The following is a 16,048-nucleotide window of genomic DNA, read 5'->3' as shown; positions in this document are numbered from 1 at the left end:
CCCCTGTTCATTGGCTACACGGCGGCGGTCTACTTCCATACCAGCGAGATGAAGGTAAATTCGTGGACGACGCAAGCGAAAAAGAGTAGAGGTTCGCAGCCCCCAGGGTATGAGGTGCGGAAGGTCTTGAGAACTCTTGAGAAGGAGGGACTTGAGAACATGTTACCCATATGGGATGATGGCAGGATGATCGTGATGGAGGGGCACGTCGCACTGGTGGACGACATGAAATTTGCCACGAGAAAATATAAGGCGCCCTATGGCTTGGAACAGGTGGAAATAAGACAGGAAGGAACAGAACTAGATGCAGCAGGTCAACTGTATGTAGCACTGACGGAATACAAAAAGCTGGATCCTACGACACCATCACCACTGTCCGTGGACACACCTGGAGACAAGAGGAGCGGACCCGTCGAGGACCGATTTAAGAAAATTCTCGAGAGAAGGAGACATGAGTCAGAAGAAGAGAGTATGGATGAAACTCTCAGTGAAGCCGGTGAAGACATGGAAGTGGGGAATACGCCTGAACCAGGGCCATCAGGGGAGGAGCTCACCACTCAAGAGCTGTTGAAAGATTTGAGCGAGGAGAAGTGGGCAGATACTGCCACACCACCCCTGATCCCGTCTCCCCGGAAGGATCTGGAATTGCCATTGGCAGGTGAGACCTTCAATATGGGGATGTTACTCTTGAGCTCGGAGGAAAGGGAGAAGAACACGTTCGAAGGGAACAGGGACATATTCTTGGGATCTCTCGAGGATGACGCTTGGCAGGAATTCCTGGAGGAATTCAATCGAGAAGTGGGCAGCGAGACGACGCTGGACAAGTTCAAGAAGGAACTGTGGGACGCAGTAGTGAGGTTCGGGGAACCGCTCCTGATAGGAACGGGTCTGGATGAGAAAGCAAGAAAAGAGCTGCTGAACAAGCTAGTGGAGCTGAGGAACGCACGATCGAAGACTAGAAAAGAGAAATGTGAGGACAGCTCTACTCTGAAACAAAAAACTGTGGATAAAATGGTTGATGATATAAAAAGGGATAAGGTTGGGACTAGTAATATGATTAAAAGTACTAATATCCTTAAGGCTCGAGCAGGGGGGAGGCAAGAGTTGGAAGGAGTGGATGGAGAGGTCGAATCAATGATGATAGCCACAACACCCTCGAGCAGAGATGTGAAGACTCGCAAGAGGAAGAGAGAAGTGGAAGGATGGGGTAGTCCTTCAGTGGATGCTGTTTCGGAAGGAAACTTGAGAGAGACGGCGCCCATCGTTTTGGCTCGATGCAAGACGGCGGCATACAAGAACAGCTCGGAGCTCAGGAAACCACTTGAAGTAGAAAAGGAAATAGAGGTTTCCGCCAGTTCGACGTCAGAAGAAGACTTCAAGCCTCAGAAGATAAACGTGAAGAGAGGTTCAACGAACGGACAGGTAGGGGAAGTGGAGATCGGCAAAGAATGGATCTCGAAGGCACATCGGGACATGGGCAAACAAGTGACGAGTGATCCATTGGAGAGGAACAAGACGAGGAACACTTCCCGGACGTGGTGGGTGGCCCTCGAAACATTGAAGGAAATGGAGGACTGCTTGAAGAAGTTGGACAGTGGAATAGCTCGCAAGCGACGCAATTGGGCCACCCAGCAAAAAGCCGAGGTTAATAAGATAGAGATGGCAAGTCATCTGAAGAGGTCCTGGCAGAGTTTGTTGAAGGATCATTTTGAAGAGGCGATGAGGACATCCTCATCAGCACCGCCACTAATGGCGAATCCCTTCGTTAGAACTGCGGGACAATTAATATTCACCTGGAGTCTGGTGGGAATAGAGTTGGAGACATTGACCTCGTATGACAGGCTGAAGTTGGGAAGCAAGAAGCTAGAGGTGTATCAGGCACTGATGCAACACGTGGCCAGGGACAATTCAGGCTTGAGCCTGGCTAGAAGAAAAGATGCCACATGTTTCTTGAGATGGATAATGTCAATGATGTCTGATAGCACCATCCTGGCATGCCACCAGAGAGCAAGTGGAAGTAAAACCATGGAGAAAAGAGTCTCAACGATCATCTTGAACGTATATCAGAGTACAGGAATAGAGAAAGAAGATGGTTCCAGACTATCCTTAGAGAACCATCGAAAGCTGGACGAGGTACGGAGGTTCTCTAATAAGAAGTTCGAGGAAGAACATGATGTTCACCGTAACCTGGCCTCGTCAGAACAGTACTCGAGACTCAGTGAGAAGGGGGGATACCAATATGTGTCTGGAGTGATGGGAATAGCCTACAATCCCTTCTTAGACTCGGAAGCTGGAGGAGCCCACAGAAACCATGAGGTAGCGGAGCTACTGAAGTTTTGGACAGAAAGAATAATGGAAATAGACGCGGTGGAAAAAGAGGGGCCGAGCCTGGGCCTGATTCTTGAGAAAACACCAGAGGTGATAAGCATACCGCGCTCAAACAAGAGAGTTGAAGTGAACATGGGCGGTGGAAATGGCTTGTTAACCACGAACTTGGGAGTGATATGGAAGCTACTAAGACCCTCCTGGTGTCCACATCCCCATGCGAGTCTAATCGAGGAAACCACCGAGCGAGTGAGGTTAGCACCAACGGAAGATGAAGATCTGGCGAAGTTGAGTGTGCTACATAAGCTAATCACGCCCCAGATGCAAGAGCCAAGCGAAAGGACGAGCGACCCCGGGTCAGCAAAGAAATTGGAGCCGGGTAGCTGTCTGGATTCGACGTGTGGGAACGGAGAGCACATCTGCGATGGACGGTCATGCGTCAGAATACTGTCGTTTCAAAAAGAAGACCTGGTCACTTGGTTCGAAGACATCACAGAAAGGGAGAAAAGTGAAGTGCAAATAATAGCGGAATGTTACGCGAGAACCACGGTGAATATAGCGACAGCTCTCGGATTCTTCTCGAGAATGTGTGGTCTGCAGGCACTGGAGAGACTGGAATCTGAACATCATTTAGTGACGGCGTTGAGCGTAGAATCATGGCCCGGGGTGTTGCAGGTGACTCAAAAACACATCCGGAGCTGCAAGGTTGGTCTTGAGGCGGAAATGGGATTTCCCATGAGCGAGGCTTATGGCTTGCCATTGAACGCGAAATCGCTGATAGGGTCGATGATGGCCAACTTGTGCGGAAGTCACTACCCGCTACACATGGCGATGGTGGAAGTGTCCAGCCAGAGAATACTGGTGGACAAGGCCTTCTCAGTGCCCAAGTGCGTGAGGTTGGCTCGGATGTCGCATCACTCGCACAAGTTGTTGAGAAAAATCAAAGGGACAGTACCAAAAGAATTGAGAGATGACTTAAGCGAAATCTGGGGAGAAGATCTTCTGAAGTTGGAAAGAGAAAACACAAGCGATCACGAGAGACAAAACGTGATCGGGAAACCTGTGGGAAGTACTCCGAACCTGGAAGACAACGACACGATGCACGAGAAAATGATGGAGCTTGAGCCTCTCTTGGAAGCCTCAGGGGAGCGTAATCTCAGGAGCATTGAGATCTCTCATGGGGAATGCCCATGCCACTGTTTGGCACAAACGGTGTGGTATCCAGATCACAAGAACCTTTGCCTGGTGTGGGATGTGGAAGAGATTCGGTCGATCGGACTACCGGATCACCGGCAGAAGGTGACGCTCTTAGTAGTGAGTACGATGTTAGCTCTGAGATGGATAGAAGAGAATATAACGAAGTATCGGGAGGCGACGACGCCAACGGCTGAGTCAATATATGCGATAGACTACAGCAGGAGACTCGAGTTGTTTGAGACTGCGTGCAAAGTATTCGCCATACCGACGGAAGTCAGGCACGTATGGAATCGCTTGAGGTACTTTCCATGGTTTCGGGCGACACTGACGTCTTGGTTGTACATGACAACGAAAGATCACATGAGAAAACATCAAAAGGAGAAAGGAGTATCGACAGTTCCAGGCCGAGATTGGGCCGGAAGCTTTCAAGAGAACCCTGCGATCACGACAGGATGGAAAAGAGTGGGTAAGATGTCTAGAGACAATACCAAAGCGAGGGAGTCGATACTAGAGGAAGACCTGGCGAAGAACGTGAGCTTGAGCCTGCACAACTCCTTTTGCTTGAACCGAGAAGCTAGGGTGAAGGCACTACCCAACCAAGCAAAGAGATTGCAGGAGCAGAGAGAATGGATGCGATCCTATGAACAGCTGAAGGCTTGGGAGGAGATTGTGATTAGTTCCGATGATGAAGAGGAACTGTTGAGACAGTTTGCCGCATCTAGCACTTCAGGATGTAGTACCTCTAAGGCGAAGAGTACGAGATGAATGGGCAAATCGGATGGATCTTGAGTCTTGAGAGGGAAGGGGGGCTTGAGCGTGGATCCGAGTGAAACTTGGATTCACGAAAAAGAAATTTTAACAAAGCAAATATTGTTACTAATATACTATATTTATTATATAAATCGAAATGCTGCATGACAATTTCCTGATTGAATAGGACAAAAGAGATTTTAAAATGATTGGCTTGAAAAGCGAAAATTCAAGGGTGCAGGTGTATGCAGATTTTGGTTGCTGTTTAGCAATAGTGTGAAAATTTTAAATGGCTGTGAATTTTGGGGTGTAGATAAGCTTAAGTCTGCTGCAAACTTCTGTAAATGACCACTGGCACTGTATCTTGAGCAACACTCGGTTTTTCTGGGACTCAATGGCAGAAGACAGCGCGCGATGAGGACATCGATCTCGAGTCCGGGGAGTATGTGCCAGTCGGTCATATTTGGAAGTTTGACCTTGAGAGAAGCAAAAAACACTTGATTTTGGAGTGAAATTTAATTTTTCAAAATTTCGAATGGAACCTGTCATGCACGATTTTCTCGCGATAACTGAAAAAAAAAAAAGAAATCAGAATAATTTCAGAACGATAGAGACACACACGCGGGAAAGTTGTAAGAAAAAGCAGTAGGAAATTGCTATTCGCAATTTCCATCACTATCATAATCGAGAGTAGAGCTGTCCCATCTGTGACAGAGACGAGAGCATTCCCTCGAATTGGATTATAACGACTGGAGTATTATTCGGAACTGGACTAGAGTGAACCTTCGGTGGAAAGGTGGACAGCTTGAGTGTCCTAATGGTTCACAAGGAAACTATTGTCTAGAGTATAAACTCGTTCTCATTGTCAAAACTATAAAACATTAGACTCATTTAGTTACGTTATTTAATTCTTGAGTTAATTACCGACTGGATTATTTCCCACTTCTTGAGCGTGCTACTATGTGAGTACAAATTTAAAATTCTAGAGTGTGTTTTATGATTGTTATGTTGAGGTAAGGCGAGTTTTAGGTTGATCCACCTGAAATGGATCAAAGTTCCACTGTCTAATAAAAAGTAACTTAACGGATTGTTCCAACCCGGTTTTTAACGGCGTTCATGTATTTTGGGTATCTAGAGACCTAAGTATGGGGACGTTTCTAATTCTAGAGTGGGGGATATTTTAGTAGTAGCCTTTAAGCTGTAACGGGTCGTAGTCTCATGTCACAAACGAACTGAACTGGCTCCGACCGTTCTTGAGGTAGAAAAACACAAGAGATGGTGTCCCTGACCCTTGAGCCAGTGGTTATAGGGCCTATTTTTCTTAAGCCTCATGTGTGACTGCAGTAGACGAATGTTACATGATTTACGGCCATTCCGAGTTGTAACGATTGTGCCGCTACAATCGAGACAAAGCGAACCCCGAGAACCAGGAAGGGTGTTGGAACGTCGTGACCAGCCTTTTGTAAAGAGACAAAACAGCTCTTCGTCAGAATTCAAGAATCCGGAAGGGTCTCGGGAGGGAACTGTAACTCGCTATTTTAACCACTTTTAGCTACCCGGAAAGTCTTGAGTTGAATTTAATTAATACCAAATTCATTTTCAGAGTATGAGAAGCTAGGAGTTGAGGGAAAGGGTTGATCCATCTCCGATGCGAATGATGAGTTTTATCTACTGAACAAAAACAATAGTGATATAATAAATAAGTAGCCCTGTTTTTTAGGAGTGACCTCGTGGTCTGGGGATACTGAGACCCAGCCATGAGCTCACTACTGTCGCATGTAATTGAGTTAATCTGAACGTTCTGGCCGAAACCGGAAACAGTAACGTTTTGTCGACCCGATGTTAAAAGGACCACACAGAACTGGCTTTGGCAGAGACGGTGAAAAGCATGTATAGAGATGTGTTTAGATGCTAGCAAGTCGTTTTACAAATTAGCTTTTTTTCCGTCGTTATGTACTTCCGGGCGAATGTTAAATACCCAGATTAAGCACAGGTTGCTCTTCTCTGCATACTAGAACGTCTGAGCGGTACAGTGACAAGGGTAGTCTCCGTGAGTCAATTTGAGGCTCCAAAATTTTTTTTTGCATGGGCCTCAAGCAACGACTCAAAATTCATCTTTTCGCTCAGAATGAGTCATTTTCATCTACTGCGGGAGCATCTTTTGGGAAGTTACCCTTTTGAAGTCACCAATGTATTTTTGTAAGTCCAGAGTTCCTTTTTTCATGTCTCGTTCAGATCTTTGAATCTTTTCTAGGGCATTACTCCCGCTATTTTTTTCGACAAGCCATGGTAGTGATGAGTAGCTTCCATCACCCTCATGTACATAGGTTAACTGTTTTTAGCAATAGCTCGCCGTAACGGATCCTACCAGAGATTTTGCATTGGTTGGTAAGCCATAAGCATCGCTCAGATGGAAGACCAAGTCAGCCTCTAGATCCACTGAATAAAACAAAAAAATAGGAGTATTTTTTGTTTTATCTGAAACACTCCTGACCCGGGTTGGACGCTAAACTCAAAATCTAGGTGGCGCTTGAGCGCTGGCAACTAAAGAGTCGCCAGACTACAAATCTTCGAAAGGAATCTCAATGACGAGTCCGAATTCACAGCCGTACTGGCCTAGCAATCTGCTAGAGTATGCACGTCACTCTAGTTTTTCTCTATTATGTCGCCAAACCATCCAGCCAGACTTTTGCTCTGGAGCGATTGAAACCTGACGCAAGCTCTTACGCAAAACATTACGTCCAACATAAGTCATTCTCGACTATATTGTGCTTGATTCCAAACCATTGCTCTCTCATCTGCGTCGTTTGCTTTTATTTGGTTGGGTAGCATCAGTTTGTGGACTACACTCAGATTTCCCAAGTCTTCGTCCCTTCCGGGTATCAGCTTGATTTATTCAGTTTTCCTGCTGTTCAGAATAGCTTGAGGGCGTGGACACCATGATGGCTTGAGCAGGTTCCTGACTTTCTAAGTTTGTGGTCAGACAGTTTTCTTCTCCAACTAGTCTCAACGCAATTTTCTTCTCCCAATGAATGACACAGCTGACTTTCTAGTCTTTCTCTAGCAACAATCCTAGCTTTTCTCTCCTGACTTTTCTCTCTTTCTCTCTCTATTTCTCTCTCTCTCTCTCTCTCTCTCTCTCTCTCTCTCTCTCTACAGAACGACAAACTTTATTATCTTTTCCATCCAAAACTCCAGAAACTCGGAGATTTCAAAGTTGAGATAGACTTTGCATGCCTCGGTGCTTAAGATGGGTTGTTGGATACTCCCATGTTTCCCGAGACGTACTGATATTCGACTACCCTCTTCACTGGTTTGCAATAGTTTTGTGCCTCCATCAGGGGGCAATGCACGTCGTTACAGCTGATTTTGCCTATTTTGCTAAGATTTTTGATTAACTCGTTTGAGTGGTTGTTCCCTTTGATTCAACCAGTCTGATAATCATCTAGAACAAAACTCGAGGTCCTCTTTTCCCGCGCATTGTTCTTCATTATTTTTTGGCTGATGACAAATCCAAATAAAAGCGTCTACAGTCACGAACATTAATAATCTAACGAGGCTCGTAGCATCCCTCCTCCTGGCTAAGCTCAAACCAGCATTATCACAATCATGCATGTGCCAACATGTCAACGCTATTCAGACTCTTAATCCCTAACTTCACTTAACACTTACCTAAGTCTTCCAGCGTCATTCAAGCCTTATCCCTAGAGAACAGCCGTTGGGATGGATGGACTCTTAGTCTTTGATGTCCAGTACCGCTGCTATCAAGACAGGCTGTCATCAATCCACCACAACCTCCCAGAATTCTGCTCTTTGAACTCATCCAAATAGATCTATTTGTTCACTTGTCGGTTGAACTCAAATAGAATGGAAGTCCACTTCTCTGGCGTCAAGGTATTCAGAAAAGACTATTTGATCCTTTCGAAGATATTACCATAGCTGGGAATGTAGCTCAAGATTGTGTCATTTCTTTCCAGATAGTCGTCCGGGCGCAATCCCCCTCTTCAGCACGTCCCGGAAGTATATCACCACCGGCAGGCTCATTTTTCTCCTGAGGTATCTACTGGTAAAGGCGACAGAGTTGGCTGATCCGTCTTGAATCCGATGATCAATGGAGCGTAAAAAGCACAGCATTTCCCAATTTGGTTTTCTAATACGTTGTTACGTGTCATTACGCAGCCAACCGAATTTTTAAAAATAATTTCGGTACACTCTCTTTAGCCTCTTCTTTCAATGTCCTTTCGATCAATATATTCGTTAATGCTTTTTTCCGAACTCCAGTTTCTCCAAAGTTCAATTGAATTTTTGTTGAGTTCTTCAATTTGATATACAAGGTCAGTCTCCATGAGCAAAAGTCTTCGATACTTATTCAGAAAATAGTCTTTATACACTTCAGCGATCATATTCTCCGTTTGTTCTTTTTTGGCAAGACTGAACGCAACCTTTTTTCCAACTGCATTTGCTAACATTGTACTTTCCCTTCAGATGCCAATTTGTTCTAAAAGATACTTTTTCCTATAACAAAATCCAGGCTCTTTATGGTCCGTACCTGGACGACTGGGCCCTTTTCATAAAATGCGGTCTCTAGTAGACAACGGCGCTTTCATACTCGTTGGAAAAAAAAACAAGATAGAAATGAGCGCGAATTGAAGTTTTCACTCTCCAATATGCTTGTTTTTAAAGTCCTTTTTGGTTAACATTTACTTTACCTTCACATTTTCTTGCAAAACTTTTCCATAGACCACGAAGAAATGATCAGGGCTACTCTCTATGAAGTAAACAAAGTATGCTATCAAAGTCTTACCAATGTAATCTGTGTCTGAAAATTTAAAATTTCTTCATCTATGCTAAGTTTTGTAAATCAGCATGGAAAAGTAAGAAACAGCCGAGCTATTTAAAAATTTTCAAACTTTAATTAGATTTTTTTCGCTGAAAATGTTTGACGTTGTATAAACAGTGATTATATATTCCGCTAAATCGAAAAAAACTCTCTCTAATGTAAAACTTAGTGCACATGAGGAAATTTGTCTTTTTTAGACCCGGATTACATTGCTAAGTGTGATACCAATTAAGATGCCTGTGTACTCGGCACTTTTAAGGATAAAACTACATCGAAGAAATTTTTTATATAAAGGGCCAAGGGAGCAAAAGCGCAGCTTTGTATAAGGATTTGACACACCAGTAGCCTCATTCCGGGTCAATCGTTTTGAGTTTCTTTCGACTCCGGTTTATTCTGTGCAGGTGTTAGTTTTGGCAATCTGATTGGTTTGATTCCCAACTATCTGAGTCTCTTTACTTCTATCCACGTTATACACTAGTGGACAAACTTAGAAGCAAATTTTAGTTTTTTCCGACTAAAAAACCTAATTTTAAAGACATTTTGGACAAAATTTACTTAGAATTTCAACAAAGTTTTCGAAGCGACCGACAGCAAATGATCTGAACTACCCTCTCTGAAAGGCTCAATTTTAAGTTTGAAGCATTTAGCTCTTTTTTTCCGGGCCTGAAAATGCCAGTTCTCTTCGTCTGCGCTAGGGTTTGCAAGGTAGTGAAATCCCTCTTGAATAAATGGAGTTAAAAGTTGTTCATGCGACGTGAAACATTCTCAGCGAGATTTGTAAAAGAATTAGTATGATAACTTTACTAAATTCAGCTGTTTCGCACAATTTCAGGAATTTTTATAAATTCAGTTCGGATGATGAACACTGAAATGTTCAGACCCGCAAAAAAAACTGGCAAGTGCTTCAAATTAAAGTTTGAGGCTTTCACAGAAGGTACTTCTGATCATTTGCTGTCGGTCGATAGAAAAGTTTTGTTGAAATTCTAAGTAAATATCGTCCAAAATTTAAGATTCGCCCGGATGCACATATGAACGAAAAAAAGCGATTGATGAAATGGTTGACTAGCGTCTAAACACAGCTTCACATGCTTTTAACTATCTCTACCAAGCCAGTTCAATGTGCAGTCCACTAACATTGCATCGACGAAGTTGTTACAACTTAAAGGCTATCGGCAAAACCGCGCAAATCAACTTAGTTATATGCAAAGTAGTGAGCTCCTGGCTGGGTCTCAGTATCACCAGACTACGAGGTCACTCCTAAAAACAGGACTACTACTGATTTATTATTGTGATTTTTGTTCAGTAGATAAAATCATCATATCCTTTGGAGATGGATCGACCTTTTCCCTCATTTCCTAGCTTCTCATCATCTGAAGATGAATCTGATGTTAGTTTAGTTCAATACAAGACATTTCGTGAAGCTAAAAATTGTTCAATAAATTTTACTGTCTTTCGATACTTTTCCGAATTTATGATCTGCACCAAATAATCTCTCTCTTCAATACCAGGAAGGGTTTCACTCCTGATTCGCAGGCTTCCTATTTTATGAAATCAGCACAGTAACGATTGTGAAAGCCCAATCGTTACTTCCTGGAATGTTCTCGGGTTTTCAAGCTCGCTCTTCTTTTTTTTCTATCTGCTTAGTTCAGCGTTTTTACTGGTTCTCCCACGAAAATCATCGTTCCGATTTTTGCGGTTGCATTCGTCACGAAATTGCAAGGTCGTGACGTGTCTTTATTTCCGAACGAATTTTTACAGCTTAGCATTTCAGTCAAAACTGACCTCTCCCAATTCGTTCAATTCGTCGAACAATCACGTTAGTCGTCAATATCAACATATCGCACGCCAAAACTGCGCGAATTAAAATTCTTTCATGACATGAATTTTCAGGTCATTCTGGTCGAATGTCGCAAAATGATCTTTAAAGTTAGGCTTTTTAAAAGAAAAAAACCTAAATTTGCGCTTAATTTTGTCCACAAGTGTACTTTACTCTTCCATATCTAGAATATTCTATTAAATTCCTAGGATTTTGACTGGAATATGTGATGGAGGTTTCCTGACTAACCTCGGTTACTATGATACTTTTGACTTAATTATTTATTTCATAGACGGTAATTCTGATCATTTTCTTGTGGTCTATGCAAAACTCTGAAAATCGAAATAAATGTCCAAAAGAACATTGAAAACTTTGCGCTTATTTTTTTCCACTAGTATATTTCCAAATTATCATGTATAAGTAGCCTATTAAAAGGCTTTTGTTTTAGTTTTCTGGTAAAAGGTTGTCCTCATTGAGTAATCTTATAGTAGTGACGTTCTAGTTGCAAAGTTATTTTTGGTTATTTCATGGCATGAGCAATTTAATAATAGTGACTCTCTTTTTTTCAGAGTTTTGTTTAATAATGGCGCAATATGCGAATTTCACAAATGACAGAAGTCAACAGGAAATCGAGAAGCGTTTTAACGAAGCGGATGATGAAAGGTACCAATTAATTTTTTGAGTTATATGAAAAAAATGTACGCAAGAAATTTTACTATTACTTTTTATTAAGTTTCATTAAGTAAGGGGAAGAGAGGTATTACATTGCAATCGGAAATATTTTATATCCCTAAACACCAATAGTTTTTTCATGGCTTTTCGTTTGCCAAAAAAGGGCAATGAAAGAGAAAGAGCTTTTGTTTCTGGTGGGTATTCACAAGTACCAAAACGATAAATCAGTCCCATATGTGCCAAAATTAAAAATCAATCCCATTAGTACTAAAAATATTCAATTGGCCAAAGACTACTAAGCCGATTATTTTAGGCTCTTGGCTTAAGGTCGCCGGTGGGCGGGCTTTGCGCGCGTCGCCGCTTTGCGGCGATAACCTGCTCTAATTTTTGTATATAGTCCTACACTATGTTAGCAAGCTCGCAACACGCTGGTGCGACTGCGGCGGTCACTATTCGGCTGTTTTTGAGTTGAATAAATTTGGTAAAAATGGGACCGTTTTTTCATTTTGGTACAAATGAACCTCGGTACAAATGGGACCTCATCTTTGTTTCTACTCAATTGTGATTCTTTGACTGGTCGCAGCACACTTTAATTTTTCAGGAAATTGTTCGTCGGCGGTCTCAGTTGGAATACTACTGATGGTCTGTATTAGTCTTCTTATTTTCTGAAGCAAAGAGTTTCATATTAAAAAGAAGAGCTGGCTGTTATTCTGCCAAATCGAAGAGGTGGCTTTTCTTTTGTCAAGATGCGGATGTTATTTTGTCAAAAATTTTGCCTCAAATTTGCTTGAAAATCGAATTTGCGTGTAAAGTATGTTCAAAATTGACATAGACCACTCATTTGATTATTCTGCACCTTTATGATTAAAAGAAAAGCACATCATCTGAGAAAAACAGTGCACGAACAAAGATATTTGAATCAGAGAAATAATTTGAATTCAATATGGATTCAATCATTTTTTAGAAGACCTACTGCGCTATTTTGCGAGATTTGGCGCAGTTGAAGAAGCTGCAATGAAAAGAGACAGAAATGGAGTACCTCGGGGCTTTGCTTTCATCATTTATATGGAGACTGCGAGTGTGGAAAAAGTGATGCAATCTGGTTCTCATGTCCTGAACAATCGCAAAATTGACCCGAAAAGAGCGAGGTCTGAGAACACAAATGGAAAAGCAAGACCAAGGAAGATTTTTGTCAAGAACTCGAAAGCTTGCTCAGAGGAAGAGCTACGAGAATACTTTGGGCATTTTGGAGAGGTTTGTCTTGTAACGCATAATTTTGGTAGTTTTTTTTCCTGTGAGCTTCTTATTGTAAAGATAAGGTAGCTAGTTACCAGTTATTCTTAAAAAAGCAATGATTTCTTAAAACCCTCTTAATTTTGTAGAGTTTTTTTTTCGTAATGCAGAATTTAAGCTGTTGTTTCCTGTGAGCTTCTCTTTGTGAACATCTTCTTAAAAGAGCAACGATTCCTTAAAACCCTCTAAATTTTAAATTAAAATAACAAGTTTTCTTAATGTTGAAGGTTGCACAACCAAAAAATTTCGTGCCAAATATATTTTTCCTCAAGCAAGTTTGGGTAAAGAGGGTTCATAGTCTTTCAATATTATGTTTCCTCTGTTCGCTTTTCACCACGGCTTCACTGTAAGGTGAAATTATGTTCTTACTGGTAGTCTAGCTTAGTACTCTCCTTAAAGTGTCGAACAAGTTCCTTCTAATGTGCTTCCTCGATTTTTTGCAGATCACGAATATTGATTTGCCAGTCTACACAAATGATGACAATACTTTCAGTAGAAGAGAGTACTGCTTCATCGAATTTGACAGTGAACAAGCTGCAATTGATGCGTCTGCTGACAGCTCACATACAATTGGTACCACAACTGTAAGCTGACTATTGATTTTTTCAATTAAATCTTTCATAACATATATGAAGTTCATAAAATATATGTAGTTCCAACAAAGAAAGGATTCATGTTTTTTGTACTAAAACCAATTTCATGAAATTTCAGACCTCATTTATGTAACAATTGATATTTTATTTTCTATAATTGAACTGAGGTCTTTACTGGTCTAAGGTGCTGTTAGTATCACACGAACCTGATACATGCAACTTGATGCTTTACTTTTGTATCTTCTCTGGATAAAAAGAAGTCTTTATGCAATCATGAAATCTAGAGATGAGCATTATCCAAGAATATATTAGTTGCATATAAACTAAACGCTCATCTTTACATCATGTACCGAAGAATCGTCACGAAGAAGTACCCATGCAATTAGTTAGAAGATGGTTATATGTAGCTGCTTCGAACCCAAAAGCAAAGATGGAACCCTCATTACGTTGACATATAATCTACATATACGAGGACAAATCTTCAATATCGACATGAATCTGGAATCTAAGCAAATGCTCAAGAAGCAATCTGAATGATAGATTTTCTTTTAGCCCAACATGGATGACTGCGGGAGTTTGGAAGAAGACATTCTAGAATCTTCTAGAAGTGACATTCGCGTGAAAACTGAAATGATCCCACTGTTTCTTTTTAGATTTCACTGCTGGTGGTTACACATTCCAGTTTAGACGGTAAAGTGTTTCTGCTTTAGTGATGCTTAAGAATTTGTGCAATAGTTCGTTAATTGATGTGTTTAATAGCTAAATATACTTTCGCAGTTGAATTTATTTCTTACAACGTTGCGAAGTTTAACCAGCAACCAAAATAAGTGAGAACACATCCAGATATCCTTAAGCATCTCAAACCTCAAGTTTCTGTTTTCTGCCAGATAGTTTTTGTTGCTCACTTACTTTATTTGTTGATTTTGTACATTGATTAGGTTGAGGCAAAGAAGTTTGATGTCAAACACTCCGGTGCAGCGGTGTCCAAAGGCGGTCCTCCTGATTTAGTGAGAAAGCACAAGCAGCGATTTGGTGAGCATCTAATACAAGTTAATTGGTGCATTCATTCTTAGTTTTGTGGTAATTTTAATCCGACATTCGACCCTATTGGTCAAAATGTCATTCAAATATTACTTCGAAGGTGACGTGTTTGCACGGAAAATTTTTTCTGTTTGCACGAAAATTTATTCTCAAAAACCATTCTTCATAAAATTGTCTAAGATAAGAATTTGTTGAATCATGTTTGTCTTGTTCAGCTCCATACGGAATGGGAGGTTCTCAAAACATGGGCTATGGCAACCCAGGATTCATGAATCAGTTCGATGGTTCCTCAATGGGCAGCATGATGGGATACCAGCAGTCTCCCAACATGCATACGATGAGGGGTCCGCAGAATATGGGAGCTCCTCCACAATGGGGAGCTGACCCTATGAATATGGGTTTCGGAGGGGGGCCTAGATTCAACAACCAGATGGATCAATTCGGGGGGTTTAATGGCTACAGTGGCATGTCTAACCAGTCGTTTGGTAAGTATCATTTCCGAAAAATTTGGTTGTTCGCAGATTTTAGTCAGTTACAAAAAGCGGAAGAAGCAGACCCGTATATTTAGGTCAGAAAATGCAAATGGCGATCCTGAAAATCAAAAAATAAAAAGTACTAGGTGGATATTCGCATGATTAGTGACTGAATTCACGAAAATTTTCAACCAATCAACGCCTTTTTTTACTTCAAAACTGACGGATTTTCCTGATTTTTCAAATGTTGGATTACTGTGTAAATTCTGATTAGCTATCAAAACTTTTAGGAATTAGGTTTTTCTGACACGAGGAAAGTTCTCTCAGCGGGTATATGTTGACCGTGTATCCGGACTTTCTCATGAATGTTTCGTGTTAAGGTGCCCGTGATATGAACATGGGAGGAGGCGGAATGCGAAACATGGGCGGCAACAATTTTATGGACATGAACAACCTGCATGGTGGAATGCCTGTTCAGAACCCGGGCGGCTTCTACAACTCCACACCCCATCATAACTACATGGGCAATAACATGACATCCCCGAATAACAGAAGAAACAATATGGGGGGCGGGTTTTATGGGGGGTCTGGACATCGCCAAGAAAGGTCATACGGAAGGGGTGGCGGAAGAGGAGGAGGGAATTTCAACCAGAATAGTAACATGGGAGGCCGCGGAGGATTAAATGGGCAACAGGCAATGATTAAAAAAGAGTTCTAGAAAATAACGTTCAAATTCCTGAATTGAATGTTTTCCGTCAAATAAGACGACAACTCTTAAAACGACAGTCATGTCATCAGAGAATTTAAGAAGATAATTAGTAGAGATCAAAGAAAAACATGGCAATTACTTAAGTCGCTACAAGATTAGCGTGCCTTTCTTCTGAAACAGGTTTTACATACCAAAGGACTACAAATTGATTTAGTCTTCTAATGGCCATGTCGTCTTGATGTCCTGTCGTCTTATTTACCTTGCACCAAACTTGATTAAAATTTTTTGCAGAAGGCTATTTCATAGTCATTGTCCACCTTCTATATTAGATGGTATATG

The 16,048-nt window shown here is 41.6% G+C and overlaps 1 protein-coding gene across 2 annotated transcripts in view; it reads left to right on the top strand.

Moving 5' to 3' along the window:
• The window catches only part of LOC134839467 (heterogeneous nuclear ribonucleoprotein D-like-B), a 393,489-nt gene extending 377,658 nt beyond the window's left edge, over positions 1–15,831 (top strand). Inside the window, exons 2-8 of one of the 2 annotated variants that reach the window (XM_063855024.1) lie at positions 11,497–11,591; positions 12,202–12,242; positions 12,565–12,854; positions 13,337–13,477; positions 14,425–14,518; positions 14,743–15,012; positions 15,381–15,831. In XM_063855024.1, coding sequence (XP_063711094.1) covers positions 11,512–11,591; positions 12,202–12,242; positions 12,565–12,854; positions 13,337–13,477; positions 14,425–14,518; positions 14,743–15,012; positions 15,381–15,718 — 1,254 coding nt within the window. In that variant the 5' untranslated portion in view covers positions 11,497–11,511 and the 3' untranslated portion in view covers positions 15,719–15,831. Of the gene's footprint in view, positions 1–11,495; positions 11,592–12,201; positions 12,243–12,564; positions 12,855–13,336; positions 13,478–14,424; positions 14,519–14,742; positions 15,013–15,380 lie in introns of both variants that reach the window. The other variant, XM_063855025.1, reaches the window with a different exon arrangement.
• Positions 15,832–16,048: the final 217 nt, after the last annotated feature.

Source organism: Symsagittifera roscoffensis, chromosome 2, assembly GCF_963678635.1.
Source record: "Symsagittifera roscoffensis chromosome 2, txSymRosc1.1, whole genome shotgun sequence".
Classification (NCBI taxonomy): domain Eukaryota; kingdom Metazoa; phylum Xenacoelomorpha; order Acoela; family Convolutidae; genus Symsagittifera; species Symsagittifera roscoffensis.
The sequence above is the reverse complement of the archived record's forward strand: the minus strand, read 5'-3'. Positions and strand labels throughout refer to the sequence as shown.